The sequence below is a fragment of the Coenobita brevimanus genome, chromosome 67 (genome assembly GCF_032717465.1).
Source record: "Coenobita brevimanus isolate Jiangsu-jjx chromosome 67, ASM3271746v2, whole genome shotgun sequence".
Classification (NCBI taxonomy): Eukaryota; Metazoa; Arthropoda; class Malacostraca; order Decapoda; family Coenobitidae; genus Coenobita; species Coenobita brevimanus.
In genome coordinates this window covers 31987229-32014991 of record NC_137020.1, presented here as the reverse complement: position 1 = coordinate 32014991, position 27763 = coordinate 31987229, and the positions used below count along the sequence as shown (strand labels likewise).

At 42.8% G+C, this 27763-nt stretch overlaps 1 protein-coding gene across 1 annotated transcript; it reads left to right on the top strand.

Moving 5' to 3' along the window:
* The first annotated feature begins 1558 nt into the window (after nt 1-1558).
* Nucleotides 1559-26164, top strand: LOC145405607 (uncharacterized). Its single transcript, XM_080276934.1, has 17 exons — nt 1559-1681; nt 3049-3207; nt 4376-4507; nt 6402-6538; nt 7105-7242; nt 8184-8215; nt 8656-8872; nt 9990-10130; nt 10704-14972; nt 15821-15958; nt 16800-16899; nt 17657-17809; nt 18317-18445; nt 21187-21300; nt 22005-22699; nt 25224-25348; nt 26061-26164. The coding sequence occupies exons 1-17, from the start codon at nt 1559-1561 to the stop codon at nt 26162-26164; spliced, it is 6906 nt and encodes a 2301-aa protein (XP_080133060.1).
* Nucleotides 26165-27763: the final 1599 nt, after the last annotated feature.

The window sequence follows — 27763 nt, the reverse complement described above, 5'->3', positions numbered from 1 at the left end:
CTGGACTTTGGCCAACCCGCCCCCACAGCACCCTACCTACACCTATCTAGGCACCATCAAACACAAACATACAAGTTTAAGAATATTCAGTGCCTGTATTAAATAGAAATAAGCAATGTTAAGGGATCTCACCTCAATCCTATGACGATATTGCGTAAGTGAATGGAGTGGGGTGGTGTTGGGAAGAACTTAGAACCTCTCTGCATGAGGTGGGGGTGCTCCTTCATGCTGTTCTCCCATCTCCAGCTCCTCTGCCTCCCTCAGGAAGCCCTCAAAGTCTGCCTCAGAGATGACAGATGCTACATCATCCACGTCCTCAGTGTGTGAAGGGCCAGGCTGTGGTTCAGGCTCAGCTTCTGCCCTTACCTGGGCAAAATAGTGGGTGATGAGTTCCTGATGTCTCTCATTAACTCTGCAATTATACAAGTCCTTGTAAAAATGCACAGCTTTTTCTAGGTAACCAATACTCTCACTACACCTTTCCTCATCATGTTCAATGGATTTCACAATCTCCTTGGCCAAGTCTGCATAAGCAAACAAATCACTGAGCTCCTTCATAGAAGGCCTGCCATGTTCCTGCACATTCACTTCACCCACTTCATGATTGGTCTGCCTCTCCAAGAGCTCGTCGTCTTCTATAACAGCCTCCATGACAGCCTGAGCATCATCAACCTTCTCAGTAATCACGTCCATTATGTCACTAGCTGGTTGTTGGGTCGCGATTTTCAGTTTCAATGCCGCGGTTTATGGTTCACCTTGGAAAAGGCCCACTTGGGTGCCTAGGTCCGCGATTTTCATGACTTAATAGTGATTTAAGGTTGCCGGCAGTCTGATGGCCACTTAGCTGCGATTTACGAATCCGTGCGTTACGAACACGCGATTTAGGAGGATTGGCTGTAGATGATGCCCATGATTCACTCAATGTAATGCAGCTCTCAGGTGACTAACTACACTATGTGACAGACCAGATACTGTAGTTTGTTATAACCCAGGAAACCATTTCCTACACTAGATGACATAATATACTGTAACCAGTTGAAACTTGGTGGTCTAGTGTGTTTAGGCACTCCAGCTGGAGTAAGCCCGCAAGGGTTTATATCCTTGGGGTAGTTAACATTTATTGCTAACATAGAGCCACTCAGGGATGAGTGAGGCTGGTCACCCATACCTTAAATATTGGGATTCAGTAGCCTAGCCCTGGGCCCCTACACTCCTGATGAGGCAGAAAAGGGTCAGCTAGATGAATGGATGGATGGAAATAGTGATCCCACATGGATACTATCATTCTGGCCTTTTGTAAAGACGCAAGTTTTGATTAGATTAATATGTTGTAAATGAAGCATCTCTGATGAAAGTTTTGGAAAAACCTTTTCACCATGAAAGGCAAGAGTAAAAATACAAATTTATCTGGATCTGTAACATTTTTATTTTTAGGGGTGTTCATGATGAAATTTTAAATCATGTGTGAAATTTCATACTGATATTTTTGCAGCATTCCAGGCCTCATGTAAATCTGGTGTCAGCCCAAGTGAATGTGTGTGGTTGTAAGAGGGACAACATGGCCAGTGTGTGGGAGTCGTGGGAGAGCCACAGGATGTGGCTTAACAAAATGGCCAATGTGGGGGTGTCATGGATGCCACCTGGGACCCGCAGGACATGGCGTAACCTGCAGCTATGCCAGGTTAGTTCAGTAATTCAACTCCATCACTAGCAAGTTTTTAGGATTAAACTAGCGAGATTGGTGATAAGGACTTGGCAACCCTGTGTCCACGGTGTCTTTTGAGCGGGATAATTTGTAGGTGATGCATGCTTCAAAATACTGTTCTCCGGGTTCAGTTGTTCACTGGGTTCAGCTGTACTTGTTCATGAAACAACATGCCACACATGTACAGCATTGAAGAGTATGCAGATATCGTCTATTTTTACTGCGATGGTAATGCCAATGCTGCAGCCAGGGAATACAGGAGGAGATACCCAGACAGAAGGTGTCCAGGTGCTCGAGTTTTCTGTAGTGTCTATCAGCATCATTGCAACACAGGTAGTGTCCCTGGAATTAATCAGAGGCCGAATGCATAGACTCACAAGATAAAGAAAGACAGATAATACATGCCATGTTAAAGAGCCCTGACATAAGTACAAGAAGACTTTCCTCAGGTCACCATCAGATGAAAGGAATGGTGCCACATTTCCTTGTAGCAGAAAAATTGTAATAATATTATTACGCCTGACTAAGAGCAACGCTAATCATGCTTTGCAATAATGTTTCTTCATTGAATTAGCTGTAGGTGTTATGATAATGCTAGATATAGCCTTATAACTCCTCACAAATTTTCTCCTTTCCTAAGTTGAATAAAATTGTTTGTAGCAGCAAGGAAAAGAAGATGTACATCATCTGACTCAACGGGTCAGATGAGGTATTGTATGCTTTATCCTTTCTTGCAGCCTCCAGATGATTTTATTTACATACAAAGGGACTTACCAAGTTAAGGATGTTAGGTATAGCTTCACTGGCCCGTGCACCATAAGACATCACTCCTTGGGTGCATAAGATCATCTGGATGGGAAAAAATTAAACTAGTAATTTCTACTTTATTCATGCTACTCGCAGACAATTTCAAACTGGAAGTTTTTCCATCTGGAGGTTTTAGATAGCGCCCTCATCAACCGGAACTCCCCCACCACAAAAGGATCCTCTAAGCTGAATATAAATAATCTGGAGGTAGCAAAAGTAACCCATTTAAAGAGTGAAGTGAAGGGGTTTGGAATATCTCATCCTGTTTTCTTAAGCTGAGGATCCTGGGATGATGTGGGTGTGTGAGGGCCTGTCTGAACACCCATCAACATCACTTATGTCAAGCTTTCTCTCACCTCATGTTCCCCTCTCCGTCAGTTGAGGATCATACCCTTCAGCATCTCTCATACAAGTTTTGTTTCACCCCATCTTATGTTACTTCACAGGTTGAGGGGCACAAATACCAAGATGTCCTTCACAACATCCCCTCATTCTCCTGAGTTGTGAATCCCTATTTTATGTGTCTTCTACCATAGGTTGAGGATGCTGGTACACTATGGGTGCGTGAGGGCCCATCAGATCGTCCCTCAGAGGAGCGTTTAGCCTTCCTGCACCTGGAGAAACAGATGAATGCACACTTCCGCAAGGCTGCACGTCCTCACCCCCTCCTCTCGCTCCCACCGAGGCTCAGAGATGTAAGTGCAAGACTCTGGCTGCACATGATGTCTGATTGTTATTGTTGCAGTAGCCCCAAGCTCATCTGGCTGTAGACTGAAAGTGTGCTTCTCCTACAGCCAAACATATGCCTTTCAGTGGATAGGGAGAGGGTTAAGGGAAATTCGTATAACCAGACAGTGACTTACATCAGTGTCACCTAGAGAGAGTTTCCATCTCCAGCTTTATTAGTGATACACACACATACACACACGCTTGCCAACTGGTGGACGAGAGTTCGCGCCTCGCTCAGGTTGCGAAAAGTTTCACTGACGAAGTGGGTGGTTACTGTCCCCCTTGAGCAAGGGGACGGGTTTGTGCGTGTGTGAAGGTCACAGCCTTGCCCTTAGATCGGACTACATGAGCTTTCAGCTCCCTTCCGGGAGGGTAAAAGCTGACGATCATGATCATCAAGTGATCCTGACCGACCCGGTGAATTACACACACACCAGTATATTACTATTTCCACACTTTTTTTGTTTCCAGTGGGGGGGTTAGACATCAAGTATTTAAGGGTTGAGAGACAAGCTCTTAACATTTTGCCATAAGCTTTCTGTCTTAAGCAGAGTGCAGTCATCTGGAGGTAGCAAGAATCAAGTAAGGATTATGTAAAAACACTAATGGCCAATCGCATATTACCTTCTTTGAGGTGTAGGAGTTCAAGCTCCTGTAGTGTGGTGTATGTAAAGGTGGATGATAGCCAACTTTCCTTATTGGCATTATGTGATTGCAAACCTCCAGTCACCTGTTTGGGATTTACTGTGGGCATAGCTGTCACTCCAAATGAGACATTCTAACCACTAGACCACCAGGTGCCTTTGATGTCACTGTAGTAAAAGGGTTAGTGTTCCTTAGTAGAAGGGTTAGTGTTCCTTCATTCCCCCCCCCCCCATAACAGTAAAGCTGTTCAGCACTGGTATCTATGATAACCCTTTTTCTTTCTTTGTCTTTTTCCATCCTCTCTTTGTTCGCTTCCCCTCTGCATTGATGTTTTTTCTGTACATTTACACCATTATTCTAACTGTTTGTGTGAAGGCTGAGAGAACTGAATTGTTTCATTCTTGTCAGCTAATGCCAGACAGTATTATTCAGCTGGGTGAGTCAGGAGTTGGGAAGTGTTAGTTATTACAGTATTGTTGTTTGTACCAGGTTGTTGCTGTGTTATTCCGTGAGCGGTGGTGCCGAGGGCATGTGGAGGCCATGCATGCCCCCTCAGACGCAGACAAGGAAGCTTTGATGGAGGTGTTCCTGTTTGACTATGGGATTGTTGTGAAAGTGATGGTGAGTACTAAGTTGATGGATGGTGGTTGAGGTTATAGTTTGTGCAAAGAAGGTAAAGTGGTGGGGGGAGTAATTTGCCTAATGTTTCACCTCTCCTGCTTACTGATACAGTATTCCTAAGGTAAGAGCAACTTGGATTGTTTCTTTGTCTGTGCCATAAATAACTCTCATATGCTTCATCCGAGAGAAAAGTGACAGATGTCCTAAGTGTAAAACTGATCCAATAAAATGGTAGAAATAGTTTTGTCCCTGACTGTATTTCGATGCAGTTTTCGTGTGACCTCCTGATGTCATAAAAGTACACGAGCTTATGCCTTAACGTAAGTCTTGTATGATATATCCCTAGCATGTTTTTGGTATGGACATTGGGTATTAAGTGTGTAAGTATTAATATATGTAGGAGCATGGTGCACAGGAGGACTGCAAGGTCTCTGGGAATTTCTTCTGTCATTTATTCCCAGTTCTTAATATGATCAAATCACTGAAATGAAACTCATAAGCACTTCAGTCTGATGACTTAATATTTTGTCACTACCATATGATTTTATTTTGGAGAGTGGTCCGGTAGTGAAGGTATCATTACAGGCTGTGTGTAACTCTTCCATTTCAGAAAATGCTTCTAAGCTAAGTAAAATCACAGGGAATTATCAACAATCAGATAAAAAAGATGGCATTGGACAGGCAGGCAGAATCATTATCTCTGCGTCATGTAAAGGCTGGTGATAATAAAATCATATGATATAACAAGGCCTTAGTGCATTGAGAACTAACTTGCATTGATATACAGTACAGTCCCAGCTATCCGGTATCCAGACAAACGGAATACTCAGAACAACGGGAAAATTCAAGGGCTGGTAAAAATGTCAGTAAGTTATAACTGTGCGCCAATTTGAATGGACCGCCAAACCGCCATTTGATCGTGTCACGCGAGGCTGGGTGAAGTCAGACAAAGCAAGGGGAAGACATTTCCGGCTAATGTAAATCCCTAGCAAATCCTCTTAACCACCCCTCCTCTCCCCCTCTTTCCCCTACTTGAATTCAGTCATCCTCCACACCCTCCAAAAATCACCAGTCTGCGTTTTGCCACCAGACAGTAAACAAGCTCTCTTGCTATTGTGTTCCTCTGATAGACGGTAATTTGTACACTCCAAAATGCCTAAAGTGCAAACTAAACGTAAGCGTATCGTGCTTAGCTTGAACAGAAGCTGGACATATGCAACAGACGTGAAAAAGGCGAACATTATAAAACACTAATGGCTGAATATAAATGTTAATAGGAATGAAAGTTTACTTTGCTGGAAGAAAAATAAATAAATAATATGCTTGCATTTCATACGTACATCATTTATTTTATTTTCTGCAAAACAGCTGAGTGGCAGGTGAGGGGTGGAGTGATGGAGGTCAGGTGGGGAAGAAGAAGAACAGTCGGAAACGTAAACAAAATCACGTGGGGGCACAGGTGTTGTGATAATTCTACAGTGCAGTCTTAACATCATCAGTTCACTAATAAATGTTCAAGCTTTTATTTCTTTATTTTATTTTTCATTTTTTATGAGTACAGTACATATAATGAATACAGTAATTCGGTAAACAATGGACTGGTGCAATTTGCAGTAGACATTGCACGCACGTCCGTTATGACCATGGTGTGTGTTTACAAGGCAGTTTTTCAGGTGGAATCTCTTAGTGTAACCCCTAATGTGACTGGTGAGTACCTGAACTGTATTTATTGCTGTGAAAGCCTTTGTATAGATTTGACCTGAAAATCAGAAATACGGGAAAAATCTGTAACCGGGAAGGTAAATTCCCCAAGCCACGCGGTTAACTGGGATTGTACTGTATGTGTTTTTGTGGGTGTAAGGAGAACTAACTGACTCTGTATTTTTCTGACCAGAGTACAAGTGTGGTTGGTCTGGGTGTGGGAGAGTGGAGCAGTGTTCCATACCAAGCGAGGCGGGTCACACTCTTTGGTCTTGCACCCCTCTCACTCAGCTACACCTGTACACCCACAGATTTCAAGCTTGTACCCAAGTAAGCATGGGTGGTAGCGGGTAGGGAGGGAGGAGGAAAGAAGAAAGAAAAGAAAGGAAAGGGGTGGGAGAAAAATGAGGGGAAGTTTATTGCCTATAAAAATCATTTCTATTTTTCTATTACCAGATGCTAGTCATATAGTCATTAACCCCTTAAGACTTATGACAGCTGTTTGTATTCTTGCTGCCACCAAACTAACTTATTCAGCTTGAGAGACCTTCATAGTTATGTGGTTAATATGTACATAGGTAGGTAGGTGGGGGAGTGGGTAAGTAAGTAGGTAGGTAGGTTGGTGTGGGAATGAATAGGTAGATAGAGGATGGGAGAATGGGTAGGTAGGTGGGTAGTAATGACCTAGGCAGGGCTGATCATTAAACTATTTAGGTATTGCTCATCCTTTTAATGGCCAGCAAATCATGTGTACACCAAACATAAGCCAATGGATCCTTTTAACTCCCACTTACACATTGCTGCGACACTAACGTGAGAAGTTATACATTGAGCATAAAATAATTGAGTTCTTTTGACTTTGATCATTCTTGTTCACTGACTTCATAACTTCACAGGGAGGTATCAGAGTGGGACACATCAGCGGTAGAATTTGTTAAGAAGATCTGTCAGCTGAGGCCATCTGCAGAGTTCCAGCCCATTGCACTTGGCCCGGATGGTATGTTGCTGGGGAACCTGTACAAAGAAATGAGGCAGTTAGAATTTTAGGTTATGAGAATGTAATATGGAAGTAATAGTTGTTGTTATGGTCCCAGGTTCATCTGATTGTTAACCTGGTGTACTGCAGGCTGAAGTTGCCCTTTTCCTGCAGACCAGCATCCTCCTTGCAGAGAATAAGGGAGCAGCTAACCTGTGGATTGCGCAAATACCTTCCCCCCCCCCCTACCCTGTGGTGTGGGGGGGAAAAAAAAAAGTTTTTTTTTATTATAAACTTGAATATAAACATCCATGGCATCATCTGGTGGGGAGAAATAAAATCTCTATCTCCGTCTTTGCATAGTGACGCGTAAGTTTACGTGGGGGGTAGTGAAAAAATAAAAAACAAAAATTTGTTTTGTTTTTGTTTATTATAAGCTTGAAGATAAACATTCAGGGCATCATTTGTTGAAAAGAAAAAATCTTGCCGTATTTGCATAGCTCAACGCGTAAGGTTGCCTAAGGGTGGAGTAGTTAATGGTGATGCACAACCAGCACGGCCTGAGCTGTGGCTTGCAACACGACGTTACCCAGCCTAGCTGTGGCTTGCAATCCGCAGGTTAAGGGACTAGGTAGTGAGGCTACCCAGTTACGTAGGTGCCACCATGTTAAGGTATGCCTCTCCAGCACTGCAAGTTGATGAAATTAGGAAGTTGACAAGGCTGAGTGTAGAATCACCCATAGGCAGAAGGAAGAGGAAAGAGTGAAGGAAAGAAAGACAGAAGAGGGAGTGTAAAGGCACCTATAGGCAGAAAGAAGAGGAAAGAATGAAGGAAAGAAAGAGAAGAGGAAGGAAGGAAGAGAGGAAAGGGCAGACACCCAAAGCAGCACTACATCAAGTGAGTGGATGGTGAGTGCCCACACCTACCACATATGGAACTTACCATCTCTAGTAAATGGTTTCCTGTGTTACAAGAAACCATTTTGATGTGGTTTTCAGGGTTTGGTCACCTGAAGCTAGTATTACATTGTGTGAGTGGATGGTGGGCACCCCTACTTATCACATCGTAAAAGTATTGGAATAATAAAGTCGTTGTTCTGTGTACGAAAGGTCAAGAGGTCTCCTTAGAGTTTGGTGTTACCAGTCATTAAGAAATCAGCTTTTTAATATGAGCACATCAGGTATAGAAAGGGGTTACCTTTCATGACCCTCAATTTTTTATTTTTTTTATTTTTATTTTTTTTATTAGACTATAATTGCTTTGGAGAGTGTTTTCAAACTAGGTGTTAGATAAAGTCTTCATTAATTCCTTCAGTATGAGAGTCCTCCCCAGTTTTATTAAATCGTATAGTGTTAGCAAGACTTAAGTATACAGTGAGCCATAGGACTGACAGTGTTAATAGTTCACAGAACTTACTGGGTAATACTAACTGACTGACTCAGCTAACTGCTACTTATATTACCCCCTCAGGTTGTCCTCAAGGGTTCCTCTCCATAACATTCACAAAGGACAGTCAGAAGCATCTCCCCCAAATCTCACTCTCAGGATGCCCCAAGGAAGACAAGGATGATGATGCTGCCCTGGTTCTCGATCTGGCAGGGCTACTGGTGCATTGTGGGTATGGTGTGTGGAATAAGGAGGAGATGGTGAAGTTGTTGAAGCAAGTTGAGGAAGAGGAGGAGATGAAGCAAGCAGAGGGAGAGGGAGGGAGGTTGGTGAAGCAAGTAGAAAAGGAGAAAAAAGAAGAAAGATTGGGAGAGATACTGAGATTGAAGGAGAGTAGAGGAATGTTTCCAAGTCAGGATGAGGGGCAAGGATCAACGAGAGGGGAGGGTCATTTGAGGAGAAAGGATTTGGATACAGCTGGTGCTTGGAGCTGCAGTAAAGATGAAAATACTGAGGATGGAGATAGAAGCAGCTGTGTTGGAGAGGTGAAGTATGGCAGTGGAGATGATACTTTCAACAAGCAGTTAGCTTCTTTACCCCACGACCAAGACTTCAGCCTCCCCAGTTGGAGATCAGAGGACCAAAATATGCCCACTGGCAGAGAAAGTAAGCTAGATCAAGGGACGGACTTGACTGACCTCGTCCTGTCTCCTCGCCGGCATTCTACTCCCTTCCCATCTACCCCATCCCACCGTTCACTCCCCTCATCTCAGACATCCTTGACTTCAAGTTCCTTTCCTTTATATAGCCCTGGGTGAGTGGACAAGTGTTATTTTTTTGGCAGATACAATGATGATGTATGGTGATAAATGGTAGTTACAGTGAGGATGGTGATGGTGTTAATGATATGATGATTACCATGATTATAATGTATGTTGATTGTGATTATGTTGTGTGGTGATGGATGGTGTGGTAGTTTATGATATTGATTTATGTTGATGTATACCATAGTATTGATGGTTTATATTGATGTATGATGGTTGATGATAGTTGTGTCATTAAATAGTTTCACAATACATCAGTCTCTTCACAACAGGTGCATTTTTTGAATCTTGTTTTTGCCATCCTCAGACAGTTTCAATAAACCTAGGAAACTTTTTTTTTTTTTTTTTTTTTTTTTTTTTTTTTTTTCTCCCCTGTAGGCCTCCTACACCCATTTGGTGTCAGAGTTCATTCTCAAATTGATTGTTACTGCTGTCAGGAGGTAGCATTCTTATACTTCATTAATACCTTTTCATACTGTTTGTGTTAAAATTGGTGGTGGTGATCTGTGTACTGTATTTCATTTGTGTGTATTTGTGTTCTTGTATACTGTATAATGTTGATTTGTGTTCTCATGTCTTTATCATATATTACAGATCACCCCAGAACAGGATCCTGGGGTCCCCAACCAGTCATACCTACAGTCACTGCCCTGAAAAAAATAATGACAGCAACCCTTCACTCCCCTCATCTCAGACATCCTTGACTTCAAGTTCCTTACCTTTATATAGCCCGGGGTGAGTGGGCAAGTGTTATTTTTTTGGCAGATACAGTGATGATGTATGGTGATAAATGGTAGTTACAGTGAGGATGGTGATGGTGTTAATGATATGATGATTACCATGATCATAATGTATGTTGATTGTGATTATCTTGCGTGGTGATGGATGGTGTGGTAGTTTATGATATTGATTTATGTTGATGTATACCATAGTATTGATGGTTTATATTGATGTATGATGGTTGATGATAGTTGTGTCATTAAATAGTTTCACAATACATCAGTCTCTTCACAACAGGTGCAATTTTTGAATCTTGTTTTTGCCATCCTCAGACAGTTTCATTAAACCTAGGAAACTTTTTTTTTCTTTCTTTTTCACTGTGTCCCCTATAGGCCTCCTAAACCCATTTCGTGTCAGTTCATTCTCAAATTGATTATTATTGTTGTCTGGAGGTAGCATTCTTATAGTACACTAATACATTTTCATACTCTTTGTGTTAAAATTAGTTGTTGATGATCTGTGTAATGTATTTGTGTTCTTGTATACATATTGTTGATTTGTGTTCTCATGTCTTTATCATATATACAGATCACCCTGGAACAGGATCCTGGGGTCCCCAGCCAGGTATATTAACAGTCATTGCCCTGAAAAAAATAATGGCAGCATTCATAGTCTGGAAGGAAACCTCTCTCAAATGAGTACATCGAAGATTCTCCCATCACCTTTGGTTAAAGTACCTGCAGAGATGGGGAAAATGAGCAGAACACAGGTACATAATATTGCAAAGATTGAGGAAAAGAAAACCAAGGAGAATGAGAATAATTCAGAGAAAGTGGAGAAAATTAAAACCACACAGTTACAGAATAGTTCATTAGTTTTGAAGAAGGACAAGTCAGTTAACATAAAAGATAATATGGCTTTACTTAAGCCTAAAATTTCAGACACTTCTCATGAAATTCATGACACTTACAAGCCAGCATCACTTCAGACCAGAACTTTAGAAATCCCTCCAGAATTTCAAGATAGTCACAAAGCAACTTCACTGCAGACTAAAATTTCAGAAATTACTCCTGAAGTTCAAGGCAGTCCATTTTCTGGCATGACTTCCTCTGCAAGATCCTCTGCGTATAGCAAATTTAAACTTTTTCCATCTACTACAGAATGCCAGAGGAGTAGAATGTCAAAATTGAATGTTGTTGAAACCACAGGAAGCAATAATAGTCAGGCTTTTAGTGATGATGAGCTTCAAGGAGAAAGTAGCAAGTTAGTAATGGACAGTGTGACAATGGAAAAAGTTGGTAAATTGGGAGAAAAGAGTAAAGAGATGAGTAAGAAGGAGAGTGACCACATGGCTGGGATATCTGGTGGTACCGGTATAGTTGCTTGTGGTGCATGTGAGAGAAAATTTATATCTCAGGATGAAGAAGAGCTTAAAAGACTGCATGATCAAAAAGCCCAACAGTCAGGAAAAAAACATAGTTTATTTCATTATTCAGTAGGCAGAAATAATCCAGCACTAAACAAGGAGTATAATAACAGCACAGTTAAACACACTGATGATTTTGCTATTAATCACAAGGACTTTGACATTAATAAAAAGCACAAGGCATACGCAACTACTCACCCTCCATGGCTGAGTAAGGGCTTGTTACACACTGCCCAGAATTTCAACAGCCCACCCGGGAATGCTAAACAGTTACAAGCAGGCAGACCTTTGGATGACAAGGACTCACTTATAAAAAGGCAAAATAAGTTGAGAAGTGAACAGAGTATTGGAGGAACACCTCTGATAGTAAATGAGGAGGAAGACATTGAGGCTTTGAACAGATGTGGTGAAAAGTCGGACATGGCAGGTAAAGTAGGCAGTTCTTGCCAGGCCCTTAACATGTCTTTTATGTCCGACACCCGTGACGTTTGGACCCCCAATGAAGTGGAAGGGGCAAACATAGGACACCTAGAGGAACAGGAGTTCGCGCCCATCATGAGCTTGCAACCCGAGGCCCCAAATATTGCAAAGCTGTTTAGAGTGTTTGTATCGGGGGTGACACAAATAGCTGAGGAGGAGGTGATGGTGAATGAAAATGTCACAGGGGCACAGTTGAATCCACAAATTGTTGAAACTTTGAGAAATTCTGAAATGCGAGCCACACGTCTACAAGCCTTCTCCTGGCCTGTCTTAGCTCGGGGCAGCTCTGCTATCATCGTCGGAGGTCATTCATGTGGCAAAACCTTAGGGTATGTTGTCCCACTCCTCTCGACTTTCCTAGACACATGGCAGCACACAAGAAAACGACTCTTACCTGGTGTAGGGGCTGCATTAGTGGTGGTTTGTGGGTCATGGCACAGTGCGAAGACTGTGGCGGATTATGTGGTTAATTTCTTGCCTGCCAATATCACTCTCAGGATCTTGACAGCTTGGGGAGGGTGTGGGAGAGTGGAAATGGAGGATACAAGAAAGTTACTCATGGGAGGATGCGATATTCTGATAACCACTGCACCTTGCCTTGTACGACTTCTGACTGGAGAGGAGCCAGGGATAAAAGCCAAGGACCCCCAGACAGAGGACCCAAGCACACCCATTACATCCCTCTCTCGCTGCTGTCACCTGGTGATAGATGATATAGATCTCACCCTGGAGCAGTTCCCCAATGAGGTGAAGCAGATACTGATAGCATGGGGCGAGGGCCGAAGGAAAGGCAAGCGAGGGGACGTGGAGCAGCAGGTGGTATTGGTTGGAACTCACTGGACACAACTCTTTGATTCACTTGCCCATATGCTTCTGCCACTTATGGACCCAACAGTTATCATTTCAGCCCCACTGGAAGCTGCTGTTGCTGCTAAAGTTACCACTCATGCCCACTATGCTGCCAGTGAAGGTGAATTTTTCTTGAAAGTGGTTGCACTTATTAAATCATTCTATACCGAAAGGAAGAATCTTGTTTTTGTCAGCAGTAAGTCAGCATCTGAGAAACTTATGGCTCTATTGCAAAATGCCACAGTCTATTGCTTGACTATGTCTAGTTCCATTGTGAGATGGAAACTGCAACACATAGTCCGAGAATGGCACATGATGCGTGGTGTCACCTTGGTTGTTTGCAAAGGGGCTGAACACCTCTTGCTTCAACATGACCTTGCTAATGCAGACACCATTTTTCAGTGTTATATATCTCAGCTTTTCTCCAGTTTTGCTTTAAAGTATGCCTTCTTGATTGATAATTTATCCAGAGACTTAAATCAGAAGACTTCAGACTGTGAGTCACATGTACTGGTTTCTCCAGAAGTACTCAGTGCAGCTCCAAGCCTTATAGAGGAACTACAGAGAATTTGCACTAGTTTACCCCCAGAATTCACACAACTTGCTGCCTCAGTTGACCAGAGAGACCATAGTAAATACAAGGCACTATGTTACTACCTGAAAGCTTACGGAAGATGTCCCGTAAAGTCCAGCTGCAAATTTAGGCATCATGTCCAGACCTCTGATATTCCCAGTGGCTTGCCAAGATCAGGAGAAGTCACATTTGAGGTCATAAGGGTCCTCAATGCCTCTAGGTTCCTTGTTCGATTGACAGAGTTCCGTGAGAAGGCTGGAGCACCAAGAAGAAGCTTGAGGAACCATTACTTGACACTTTTCTTAGCCCTCCAGCAACACTATGCAAACCCAGGCAGACGCAAGTCTCTAGGGAATGTAGAGGAGGGGATGTACTGTGCTGTGGAGGTGGAGGAGGGATGGGCACGGGGACAGGTGGTAAAGGTCACCTTTGCCCAAAAGTGCCCTTTGCTGGTTGTGTTTCTAGTAGATGAGGGAAGAGAAATCACAGTGGAACAGAAATCAGCATACACCCTCCCTCCAACACTAGCTGCTGTGCCAGAGCTGATTGTTGAGGTGTATCTTTGTTGTGTAAAACCTCTCGACCAAGACCGTGAGTGGACCTTTCAGGCATCGCATTTCATTCACGACATATTTACTGCCAACAACAGCAGCATCTTTGTTGGCCGCATTGTCCTTGCTTTGGGTCTCACACTATGGCTTAGTCCTGTCGTGGAGTTTTCAAAAGTGGGAAAGAAATTTGTAAAGAAAGAGACACTGCGGGGGAGACTGATAATGCAGGGATTTGGTGTGGACAATTCCAAGCACATAGAAAACCTCAGAGAACTCTGCACACAAGCTTTGGTACCTTTAAAGCCAGAAAGCTTGAGTGAACATGACTGGAAGAGTGAAATAGATGATGCACTCACCAAGATCAAAAGCATGGAGGCGAAAGGAAAGTCTAACAGTAACAGTGGTAGTACCTTGAAAAATAATGAATGTACAGAGATTAATGCAGATATTGTGGACCAAAGTGAGAAATGTGAGGACAGTGATGTCCAAGAAAATATGGATAGTACAGGCCAAGCACCACAGAGACAAGAAGGCAGTGATTTAGGAGAGAACAAAAAATCTGTTTGCCAAAATAGCATTTCTGGCAAAGTAGGGAAAGATGCCAGCAGCAACATTGAAAAATACAGCAGTAGCATTAAGAGTACAAAGACTTCAGAAAATGTCGCCACAGAGAAAAGGAATAGTAGCAGCAACAGGACAGAGAATTCAGAAGACAGCGTTTATAACAAAAGTGACACAGGAAATAACACACAGATCCCCAAAGCACAAGAAAGAGATACTGAAGCACCAGGCAGCAAAGCACCAAACTATGATACAGAAACACTCGTCGACAAAAGGAACCCTGACCTGGCAGATAATGCGTCTGATCATGGCATTCTGTGGGAGGAGCTGCCACTGTTGATGGATGTTCGGGTCATGCTAGGGGAGGTTGAGTCCACTGAGAGGTTCTATGTCATCAGGGAGGACAGGGTGGCAAGGTGGGTAACTTTAATAGTTTTTGAAGTATAGTATAGGAAGTCCTCCTTTATAAGTTGCCTTATTTTTGTTATTTTTTGCTTTTAAGTCCACAGTGAATTAAAGAAAGTTTACTCATTAAAGTTTTTTAGTACAGGTATTCACTCTCATCTTAAATGTCGTGACCAACTGCCTAGCCCCAGGCTCCTACGCTCCTCATGGGGCAATGTAGGATTGGATGATGGATGGATGGATCATTTGATATGTACTTCATTCTTATTTCAGTTTCTCAGTCATTGTGTCTCATATACAGGCTAGACACATTTGATCCTACGATACTTCCATTCTTTGTGTTAACCTCTCCATCGTCTCAACAAACTGAATGCCCTTGAGGGCGAGATGGGGATGCTTATTGAGCTCTTGCATTCCAAGGAAGATGCCATCACCCTGATGGTCTTAATCTCTCTAACCTCCCTATAATCCTTAATCCCTCCATCCTCCCCATTTTAGCGTTCAGTGCACCCTTTACATGCCGAATACCCATGTTGCAGTTGCCTCATTTTTTTTTCTTCAGTTTTTCAGCCTCCATTCTTTGCAGTCTTCCATTTTTACTTGTTTTAGTTTCTATCCTCCTTATTTCAGTCTCTGTGCCCCTTGTTTTGGTTTCCAATCCCCATGTTTTGTCGCCATTCCGCTTATTTCAGTCTCCATTCCCGTTGTTTGTCTCCATTCTGCTTGTTTCAGTCTCCACTCCCGTTGTTTGTCTCTATTCCCGTTGTTTGTCTCTATTCCGCTTTTTTCAGTCTCCATGCCCCTTGTTTGTCACCATTCATTTTGTTTCAGCCTTTCCATTTTCCCATCATTCCTACAGACTGGATGCCCTGGAGAAAGAGATAGAGACATTCAGTGAGTACCTGCATTCCATGGAAACCATGGGGATGGACATTGTCCTCTTAGACCACCCCTCTCCCCCAGGATCACCCTGCCTCGCTAAGTTCTATGATGACCAGTGAGTGGAGATAATTGTCTGTGTGATCTGTACTATGCTCTTGACTTAAACTTCGTCTAAATTTGCAGTATCATAATGCCGCATACAAACAGTCATCTTTAACGTGGTCTGAAATTTCCGTCTGCATCTTCAGTTCCAAGTTGTAGCAGTAGATTAATGCTTGGATGTGATGCTGGTCACAAAGAATTGTTCTGGATAGGATGTAGAGCTTTAGTGTTGTCTTATTCTGCCATTGACTTGCGTGAAATTAGCAGCAAAAAGACAAACAGTAGTTCGTTGAACCCAGTCCTCCCTCTGACACGCTGCCTTAATAGGTTTCGCGTATGACAGTGAATGGAGAGAATTGTGTGTGTAATCTGTAGTTGTTTGCTCATGCTTATTGTTTTAGTGGTTAAGAGCCCTTCAGTTGGTAAGTTGCCTCTGTGGTTGTTGCCCCAAATTTATGTGCATGTGAATCTAGCGGACTGTAGGCTGTAATTACCTTGCTCTTACAGTTAACCGTCTTCCAGTCAGGGGATGTGGAGGGAGTGTACAGTTGCTTGTATAACCTTCCAGTTGAACTGGTTTTTTATATCTTTGCCACAGCATAAAGGCATCTCTCGCCTGAAACAGATATGACTGTATCAATATACAGTACAGTAATATGATGTGTTGACCATTGGCCACACTGTTTGATAGCTCCAGTTTGGTGTTTTTCTTTCTTAGTCTTTTCCCTTGCCATATTTTGTTATTTTACTCTGTTTTGTTTATTTCCTTATTATAGCCTCCTCCATATTTGTGTGCCTTTTTTTAGTTACTCGTTTTCCATATCCTCCATTGTCAGCTTCTCTGTCTTTTGCAGCTACTATCGAGGGCTGGTGTTGGAGGTTGAGGTGGAGGATGATAAGAGCCGAGTGTTCTTCATAGACCACGGGGAAACACTTACACTCCCTTGCAGTCAGGTATTAGCGTGTTGGTATTTGTTATTATTGTTTTTGTTGTTTGTTATTGTTGGTGTTGCATCAGATTTATTTAAATTAGAGCTCAGTGGACTGTAGGCTTAAGCTGCCCTTCTCTTGCAACCCCTGCATCGAGGGAGGTTGGGAGGGAGGTGAAGGACATTTGTATAACTAGACAGTGGTTATATGGGTGCCACCATGGGAGGGCATCTAACATCTGTTTACATTTCCTTATTGTTATGTTTTTTTTTTTTTTGCTCATCTAGACATGAACCTGGTGAACTGCAGGTTGAAGTTGTCCTTCCCCTGCAATCCACCAGCCTTCTCTTGGGAAAAAGAAGGGAGCTGAGGGGCATTTTGAATATCTGTTGAAGGCATCCCTCTCCAGCACTGTTTTCACTACTTAGAATGCACATTATAATATGTGGCATCAGTTTTCTTACATCTGTGCTGGTGAATGCATGCCAAAGACCTTATGTGAACCAGCTGCCAGGTCAACCCTGACTACCTGTCCTGCATCACAACCCCACCCTGCCTACATTACAATGTTTTGTCTTCCTATGTTCTTGTCTTCCCCAATGATCATTTTTATGTTCTTATACTCTGATGATTTTTCTGATGTTTCTTATCATTTTTTGTATTCTTTCTCATGTTATTATCATTTCTGATGATCTTGTTATTATCTTTTCTGATGATCTTTGTCTTTATTATCATATCTTTTCATACTTTTGTTTATTCTTATGCTCTGATCTCCATATAGGTGCATGCCTCCCCAGTGTCCCTGGTGAACCAGTTGCCAGGCCAGGCCATACAGTGCCACCTGGCCCATATCACAGTCCCACCCGGCCAACACCAGGATGCCGCCAGCCTCATGGGGGAACTGGCCAACTTGACTCCAGTGTGGAATCTCAGGGTAGAGCATTTGTTTATAGTTATGATTAGGCTTTTATTAAGGTAGGTAATTTGTAGTCTTTATCTTAACCCTATTCAGTCCAATAATGAATTTTGTAATTTAATTATGCTACCTTCAGATGATTTCATTGACCTTTGGTGAGAGTTTTAATATTGGAAGGGTTAGATATAACTCTTTTAATCCTTTCACTACTGGAGATGTATCAAAAACTTAAGAAAGTCCTAGGTAAGTAGCAAGAACAAAAAAAATGCTGAAGTATGTCATCAGAGAGAGAATAAGGTTGATTTCTCCCACCATTGGGGTTAATGCTCCAGCTGTACTGCAGGGTCATAGACCACCCCTGAATGCCACTTCATGTGTTTTGTTGAAACTCCCACAGTGTCAGACTAGATACATGTTTGATAAATACTTTTCCAGGAGAGGAGTTCTTAGTGTCAGCTACTTACCCTTGTTAGGAGCTATGGTACTGCCTTTACCACACATTTGCTACCCATTCAAAATGAACAGGCTGTGAAAGTGATAGAGGGACTTGCTGGCCGGAGGGAATATGTTGTAGAGCTGACAGCTGACTCACATCCCCCCAAGCACATGTGGAAGCAACTGGTAGAAGCAGGTGTGGCACTGCCCTTGACCAAGGTAATTAATTTAGTTCACCTGTTACTGTTTGGGTTCATACAGTCTGCAAATAGAAAGTCATGTTGCCTCCACTGCTTCTCTCTCCATGAATGTGGAAAATCAGGCTTGGTCAGCTGACACCGATTCATTGCTAAATTAAGTCATCACTGTTAGTTTCTGTGGACTTGCCTGACTGACTTATTGAGGTTCACAGAGAGAAACAAGTGAGATGACTATGTATATATGGGCAAACCCGGATTTACGATACCCCGGAATAGTGATGGGGGTAAAAATACCACTCTACCCCGCCTATCATAGGCCTACCCCAGGTTTTGCTTTGGGTTTTGATTTTTGAAAATGAGTTTTGATATTTTAGACAAATTTGTGTTTAGGTTGATTTATAAACTTTTTAGATGTAGATTAATGTGTTTCAGTCATAGATGGAGTGAACACTCATTTGGGGTATGGATTCTTGCCCATCAGATGAGGTACAAAACAGTGTGGACATAGGCAACTCAACAAAGAATATTTCATGTTTGCCATTGAACTGTCTTGGAATATGTCATTCCATCCTTCCATCATCCAATCCTACATTGCTCCATGAAGAGCGTAGGAGCCCGGGGCTAGGCAGTTGGTCCCGACATTTAAGATGAGAGTGACCAGCCTCACTCATCTGTGAGTGGCATTACATGAGCATTCAACCCCAACCATCCCTTGGACATAAACCTTCACCGTCTCAATCCGACTGGAGCACAGTAAATACCCGCTAAACCACCAGGTGCCAAAATTTGGTTATATGGTTACCACCCAGCTTAGTAAATGGTTTCCTGGTGTACAGGAAACCATTTGGCTTGTCACTCAGTGTAGAGTCACCCGCAGGCAGAAGAAAGAGGAAAGGATGAAAGAAAGAAAGACAAGAGGGAGCGTAAAGTCACCCGTAGGCAGAAGGAAGAGGAAAGAAAGAGAGAAGAAGATGGAAGGAAACAAGGATGGAGGAGAGGACAGGGGAGACACCCAAGAGCATCACTACATTGAGTGAGTGGATGGTGGGCGCCCCCACCTACAACAATATATATATATATATATATATATATATATATATATATATATATATATCATCATCATCTAATCCTGTGTTGTTCCATGAGGAGTGTAGGATCCCTGGGCTAGGCAAGTTGGTCCTGGCATTTAAGATGAGAGTGACCAGCTTCACACATCCCGGAGTGGCATTACGTGAGCAGTAAACCCCAGCCACTCCTTGGATATAAACCTTCACCAACTCAGTCTGATTGGAGGTCTTTACTTACCCACTAAACCACCAGGTGCCACAATTTGGTTATACTTTTACCACCCAGCATAGTAAATGGTTTCCTGGTGTACAGGAAACCATTAGGCTTGTCACTTAGTCTAGAGTCACCCATAGGCAGAAGGAAGAGGAAAGAATGAAGGAAAGAAAGACAATAGAAGGTTCATAAAGTTGCCCAGAGGCAGAAGGACAAGGAAAGAATGAAGGAAAGAAAAACAGAAGGGGATGAAAGGAAAAAAGGATGGAGGAGAGGAAAGGGCAAACACCTGAGAGCAGCACTACATCGAGTGTGTGTGTGTATGTATGTGTATGTGTATGTGTATGTATATCTATATCTATATATATATATATTTATATATATATATACAGTATATGTAACTGGAGGGATGGATGGCATTGGTAATGAATGGTGATGGATGGAATATCTCAGATTTGTTGTATGATGGTGATGCAGTGCTACTTGCAAATACCGAACAAGAACTGGATAGACTAGTGCAGAGTTTTGCTGATGTCTGTAAGTGTTGTGCCTTGAGAGTAATGTAGAAAAGAGTAAAGTGATGGTAATCAAGAGAGAATGTGACTCCCAGTGTGATGTTACAGTGAATGGAGAGAGACTGGAATTGGTGAGAGTTCAAATACTTGGATACAGTGATAGAAGAGAGGGGAAAATGTGCAAAAGAAGTGGAAAGTGAGTGACACAAGGAAGGAAAGTAGCTGGTGCAATGAAAGTCTTGAAAAGAAACAGAGGCTTGAGTGTTGCAGCTGCGCAAGGCCAATTTGAAAGCGTGTTTAGTGCTAACTTTAACATATGGGTGTGAGACTTTGGTGTGGCATGAAAATGAAAAGTCAAGAGTGAGAGCAGTGGAGATGGGATTGCTGAGGAATGTATGTGGAGTACAGAGGGTGGATAAGGTACGGAATAATGTGATACGTGAAAGATGTGGAGTGAGGAAGTCTGTGGACACCAGAATCAAAGAGAGTGTACTGAGATGGTATGATCATGTGGAGAGAATGGATAACAACAAAATGGTGAAAAAGGTATATATGAACGAATTCGAAGGAGGGAGGAGGTGAGGTAGGCCAAGGAGAAGGTGGAGGGATATGGTGGATGAGTGTGTGAGGAAGAGAGGTATGGAAGTCTGTGACGCTAGGGGACTGATCGAGCAGGCTGGATGAATGCTGTGGGAAGTTGTGCGTGATCTGGGGTGTGGCACCCATTTTTAGTTAGACAGCATTCAGATTGACCTGTCGGATATGTTTATGTGAAGCTACAGAATGTGGTGAAAGAGTTTGAGCATATCAGATAGAGCCAGGATTCCGGGGGCTTGAATGATGAGTGAGTGGAAGCGTGGCCCATTGGATTTGGCAGACTTGGGCTGTCTGGACATTGGTACGCTTAACCCTGCATTAGGATGGGAAAGGAGGTCTGGATGATGATGATGATATTTTTCTCCAGGAAGAAGAATCTCCTAGAAGTAAGTCATCTGCACCACCTCCAGACCCACTCAATGCATCTCTCATAGATGGCAAGGAGGCAGCTGAATTTATCATGAACTTTCCAGAACTGAGGGTAAGAAGAGCACTTTTAATGTGTAAAACTTAGTGTAAAGGCCTTGTGCACACTAAAATTTTATGAACTAAGGATCTGTAGTTACATAATACACATATTGCATTTTATTTCTGCTGATGTTCGCTATTCTGGTGGCAAATATTCCTAAGCACAGGGGCTTGATGTGTTTCTTTGCCCATAGATGTTGTTATTGTGACACCAGACTTGTCTTGACATGGACCCAGTGAATTGCAAGTTGAAGTTGCCTTTCTGCTGCAGTTCACCATCTTTTTGTAGGATAGGGAGGCACTTGAGGGATGTTTATATGACTAGACAATGCACCTGTCCGTTTGTGTATCACCACATGAAGGGATCCCTCCTTAGCACCAATTAATTATTCATAACATACAACTTGTGAAGGAGAAATTAATGGACGTGCCCTGATTGTGAAGTAGACAGTGAAATAGCAGGTGAACTTTTGCTCTTGGATGCACTTGTGTATCAAAAAACAATCTGTAAATGGTATCTGAAATCACACTTACATAGTTTTACATTTTTGCTTTTTCTTCCTTTGTATCTGTATCTTATCTCACCCTATCTGTTGGAAAGGTACCATACAGTATTAGGTTAGAATTGATGATTATGATGATGATGGGTGTTTATGTAATGATAATGGTGAAGTTGTTACTGTGTCAGTGTTATATTAACCATGGCTTATTTTCTAGGCACAGATAGAAAGAGTACGAAATGCTCATCACCAACAACCAGAAGACCATGGAGTGGATGATGTAAACAGTAATATGAGCAAGGAAGACATTTTTCCTCGCAGTGGCTCAGACTCAAAAATGAACAGTAGCCTGAATTCTCATCTCAGGTACCCCAAAAGTAATTCCACAAACAGCAGTGCTTCCAAATATGTGTCAGAAATTAAGTGTGTGACAAGTGAGAAAAATGCAGGTGGGGAAGAGAAAGAGAAAGTGAACTTGACGAAGAGAATTTGCCGTTTCCCCACCCCCAGAGTCAGATCATTAAAGAAAAAGAATTTGGACTCAATAAAAACTTCTTGCTGTCACGTAGAAAAATCTTCTTGCTCTCATTTTGGCTCTGGAAAAACCACTTGCACATCCTCACAAAAGGTATCATCATCAAAGGAAGAGAATCTGGAGCCCGGTTCATCTTGGACATCAGATTCACAGAGAGACCGCAGACCTAAACGACCCACAGAACTGTCCACATCATCAGCTTGGTTCCGGAAAGCGTGCCTCCTCGTGCCCGCCTTAGAAGCAGTGGAAAGTGTCACTCCGAGGCTAAACCCGGAAACGTCATGGTACCAGAGTCAGAGTGACGTGATGGTGACTCTTCATCTGGTGGGCGTGAAGGAGTACAAATGTCGCATCGCCATGTCACGTCTCACTTTCATGTAAAATATAGTATCATCTTTCTTTGTACTGACATACAGTAGGTACTGTGAAGTATATTTATAATGCAGTCCTCATCTGGACATGCAACCGGCTGACTTCAGCCTGAAGTTGCTAAATATCACCTGCAGATCACCAGCCCAGTTTCAGGGGGTAGGTTGGGAACTGGGGAATGTTTGAATAACTGGGCAGCTCTGCTGCTTAGGTACCTTATATTGGTGCCACCATGTGAAGGCATCCCTCTACAGCACTCAGTCCTATTACAGTAAAGGTATATAGTGTCATTTTTACGTCTCATTTACTTTTCTCTAATTCTGAAATTAGTTTGAGTCTTGTGAATTATGAAACTTGTACTCTGTTAATATAGTCATTAACCCCTCTGTGGCTGCCGGCATTGAATGATGTTTAGCTGATAAATGGCCGCAGGCGTCGTCTGAGCGCGGGCTATAAAAAAACGGCAAAAATTTTGGGGAAGTTAACGAATATTCTTTATGCCTTGAGACTGACCTACACTACACCCCCGCACATCCCATCAAGCAGTTCAGAGCCAGCTGCTGTGGTGAGTGGATTTTCAATTTTTTCGCTCATAGCCATGCCTAAACAAGCACAACTACACCCATTATCTCGACCCAGACAGAAAATATCATTTTAGTCCTCACTTGCGAAACACACACAACCACCCTGTATACGATTATGAATAAATACAGGCATAAACAAAAAAGACATGATAATAAGAGAAAAATACATTTTTGTCTTGATATCTTTATCTGTTTGCACGGGTTTGTTGTACTGGTTTGGATCATTCAGTGCACGGGTTTGTTGTACTGGTTTGGATCATTCAGTGCACGGGTTTGTTGTACTGGTTTGGATCATTCAATGCACGGGTTTGTTGTACTGGTTTGGATCATTCAATGCACGGGTTTGTTGTACTGGTTTGGATCATTCAACGCAGTGCAGCTTGTAGAAAACTGTGAAAACTTTTGGGAAGTGAACGAACATCAGGGACATGAGACTGAGGTTCAGTTCACCCTCTCACACCTCATTTGTCAGTTCACCACCTGCTGCCGTGATGAATGAGTGTATGATTTCCTTCGCTCGTGGCCATTCCTAAACACATTGTTACACCCATTATCTCAACCAGACAGAAAATATCATCTTTCTCCTCCCTTGCAAATCACACACAACCACCCTGTGTACATTTATATGTAAACACAGGCATAAACAAAAAAGATATGAAAATAAAACAAAAATTAGTTTTCGTTTGGTATCTTTACCTGTTTGCTCAGGTTTGTTGTACTGTTTAGAATCATTTTACATTTTCTTTGCCATTTACAAGCATAACAGGAAAGCTTTCTGTGTTTACGTGATGCTTTCATTGGTGGAAAGGCCTCCCTTGCCTCTTTTTTTTTTTTTTTTTTTTTTTTTTTTTTTTTGTGTGTGTGTGTGTCCGACTCTGGGCAAAGGCTTCAGAGCCTATATCTCGGGGGCAGTAAGCCTATCCCAAGGCCCAGTAGTCCTCCTACACCTCCACATGTCACCACTTCGGCACTAACACCCACCGTCCATATTGAGTACATGCTAGGGCTGTCTCATACAGGACTGGTGTATTGGTATTAGCGGGGGTACTTTTACGACATGTCGGCGGGTCATCTGGTAGATCAGGAAAGTCTGCTTTTATGAAATTCAAATCCTTAAACTGTTCCCTGCCCCAGCCGGGATTCGAACCTGGGTCCATCAGGACTGCAGGCCGCCTCTCTACCGATTCAGCCACCGCCTTTGTGCTAATCAGCTTGTGAGAGGTGCAAATGGCAGGTCGTCTTGCATTTCAGCCTTCACAGTCCAGTCTGTACACTCAAGGGATGGCATTTATCTCATTTAGGTTTGACAACAGAAACTCTCGCCTCCCTTTTCCAACAAACTTCACCACCCAGACTACAAAAACAAGTCAGTACTACCATAAACACAATAAACACCGAAATATGCAAACTAAATTCATAATATAATTTTTTAAAGTCAAACCTCACATATTATGTACTGAATAACTTCAAAATATGCATATCTAGTTATTTCACAACTTTTCAGCACCACTGACAATGTTTTTGGTTAAAAAAAAAAAAAAAAAAAATGTTGCGTCACTGCAGTACCTACGTGTGACTAGTATCAGGTGCCTAAATTTACACAACTTCTGTGTTCAACTGCACGCCACAGGAAGGGTCTAGGAAGCTGAAATTTGTACTGCCAGTTGCATCAAAACTTCTTCTTCAAAATGGCGAGGAAAAAAAAATCGAACCTTCAGAAAATGGCCCCAGCCATTGGCCAGGGGTGCACATAAAATTCCAGACCTACGGCCACGGTGGGTGAGGTTAATTGTTACTTTATGAGCTGAACTATTTTTGGGCCTACTACTATTATCAACTACTTATGAATTCCCAAAATAACCATAATTTTTCCTTATATTATTCCTGTCTAGTTCTGATGAAACCTACAAACTTGAGTCAGCCATTAGCGTTGTGCCTCATTTTGCAGGACGATGATTGGTGATAAATTCTATGTGTTGGACGAGGCTTTAGCGGGGTCAGTGGATGTGGACCATTGCTTTATGGAGATCAGAGGCACCTGTGTCACCATCACACTCAGGAAGGCACCACCAGGTTAGAGCCTGTTCCTTTGTTGCTAATAAGTTAATTCCATCAGCACAGTTATGGCCTTTGTAAATTAGTTTTTGCTATAACCAGTTTGTTTTCATCTGATGTAACTGAGCCAACTCAAATACGAAATTGTGGTTGCATGAAATTTATTTGCCATTGTAGTGATGTAGGAATTGATCCACTTTAATTGCTGGTTCAGTTTTACTCTCCAATTTGACTATACTTGCCCATCATCTAAACTGGAGATGGGCTACAGATCATTGTCAGGTGAGAACAAAAGCAACTTAATTCAGTTTAGGATAGACTCCCTCATAGTGACAGGGTTAATATCAGGGAAAGAATAAAGACAGTAAGTCCTGTACCATTTTAATTTTAACTTTGTGTAAAATTTACACCACTTTGAATACTGACTTGTAACAATGAACACTAGCATATGATGCAGATCAAGAAGTGCTATGGAAAGGTTGTAGATCCATGATGTCTGCAAAAGGACAAAAATATGGGTCAAGTTTGGTAAAAGAAGTGCATCTAATTGTCACCGTTTTATGCCCCCCCCCCCCCTTTAATTTTTAGAATTTTTTATATGGAGAAAAAAATTCCGTGAGCTGGACCTTGATAGATCATATAGCCCCACTAGGTGACGGGAGAGTGCTACCTCTCCCAGCAGGGTAGCTACCCAGGCAGGGGCACGAGCTCTCGACCCTTTGTTCTTGAGTCAGGCGCTCTACCACTGAGCCACCCTGCCCTCTCATGGAGGAGATGGAGCGGCCACTTGCACTCAGGTTTAAGAACCAGAATTGGTGCAAGGTGCCCCTGTGAGCAAGCTTTATTTTTGCCAAGGTTCTATCCCTGTGAACTAATCAGAAGGAGACAATGGGGGTAAAGGTGAAGGAGCTAGTCAAAGCCAGTACAGGTTGGTTTGACCAGTTGAAGGCTCATGCTGGCTTGAAGAATTTAACAGTGTATGGTGAGGCAGCCTGTGGTGACCATGAGGCAACTGAAAAGTTGCTGGGGCTGCTTAAAAAGCAGAACTTAAGTGAAGATGAGAAGCATGTGCCTGGTTTTAAGGCAGTGAAGGACTGCTTACACTCTTGGGAGGAACAGTGAGGGCAGCTTCAAGCTGTAGCCACTATTAGTCTACCACTGGGAAAGTCTTAGGGTCCAGGCCAGGTATAAAGAACCTTGGGGTAATAAGGAGGTCAGACCCCAAGGGATGGATCACCGTTTTCCTGTGCCACTTGTGTCACTAGAAATCCTCCATGCTTCAGGACTATGCCAGTAGGAACAGCTAAGCAAATGGGTTTCTCCTGATGGTAAATAATGTCCTTAGTCACCTCTCTGGCATGAAATACTGGGTTGACAACATGGAGGTGGTGTTTTTGCTCCCAACACCACCACTTTGCTTCAGCCAGAGGATCAGGAAGGTAATAGTAGTGTTCAAGACACTGCCTGCAACATATCGTGCAACAGCTGGTGAGGGTTAGTGACTTCAAGGACAGGGACTCAAAGCCTTCTGGAATAAGTATATATAAAAAAAATGCTGTTGACAATATGACAGTGGCATGGAAGGAGGTGAAGGGTCACACTCAAATGGGTTTTAGGACAAGCTGTTGCCTGAGTGCATGCACTTGCTCCACGGGGTCCGTGGTCAAGGAACTTAAGAGGGACATCCTGGACCTGTTCCACAACATGGATGAGGAGGACGTCCAGGAGGTGCTTGACAGCCACAGAGAGAAGTTTTACTGAAGGCCTCATTGAACTGGAACAGCAGCAGACCCATGTGTAGGAAGGAGAGTGAGGGAAGGAGGAACCAGTGTGAATGCTCGATGGTAAGACCTGTGAAGGAATTTCTGGCAGTGATGGACAAGGCCATAATGTCCATCCTAGAGAAGGATCCCAGGCCTGCCAGGAGTAACATTATCTGTTATGTCATTGAAAAGGATCTTTGTACATACTGCAAGTTACTTGTCCAAAAGAGGGGAGCAAGACAAATAACCATAACATCATACTTCCAACTCGTATGATCCGTCAGCATGAAAGATGAACCAAGGACTTCCTCCAGTGGAACACTGATGCACCACCCAGCCTTATCTGCCTCCATTTGCATTTTCCTCCTCCTCCAGCTCATTGCCTGGTTCCCCCACCCATTCTCCCTCCCTTTACCTCACCAGATCAATCTCTCACTGCATTATTCCCACCCTGCCTCACCACATCACTCCCATGCTGCCTCACCGCATCACTCCCATGCTGCCTAACCACATCACTCCCATGCTGCCTTACTGCATCACTCCCATGCTGCCTCACCATATCACTCCCACACTGCATTACTCTCACGCTGCCTCACCGCATCACTCCCACGCTGCCTCACCACATCACTTCCACCCTGCCTCACCGCATCACTCCTGCGTCACTGCATCA

What these genes read in the sequence shown, in the direction of transcription:
- LOC145405607 (XM_080276934.1), top strand. Translation starts at nt 1,559, where the DNA reads ATGGCCAGTGTGTGGGAGTCGTGGGAGAGCCACAGGATGTGGCTTAAC. An exon ending in TTACCTTTATATAGCCCGGG is followed by an intron (nt 10,131 to 10,703) that starts GTGAGTGGGCAA and finishes TCATATATACAG; the next exon opens with ATCACCCTGGAACAGGATCC. An exon ending in ATGTCACGTCTCACTTTCAT is followed by an intron (nt 22,700 to 25,223) that starts GTAAAATATAGT and finishes CTCATTTTGCAG; the next exon opens with GACGATGATTGGTGATAAAT.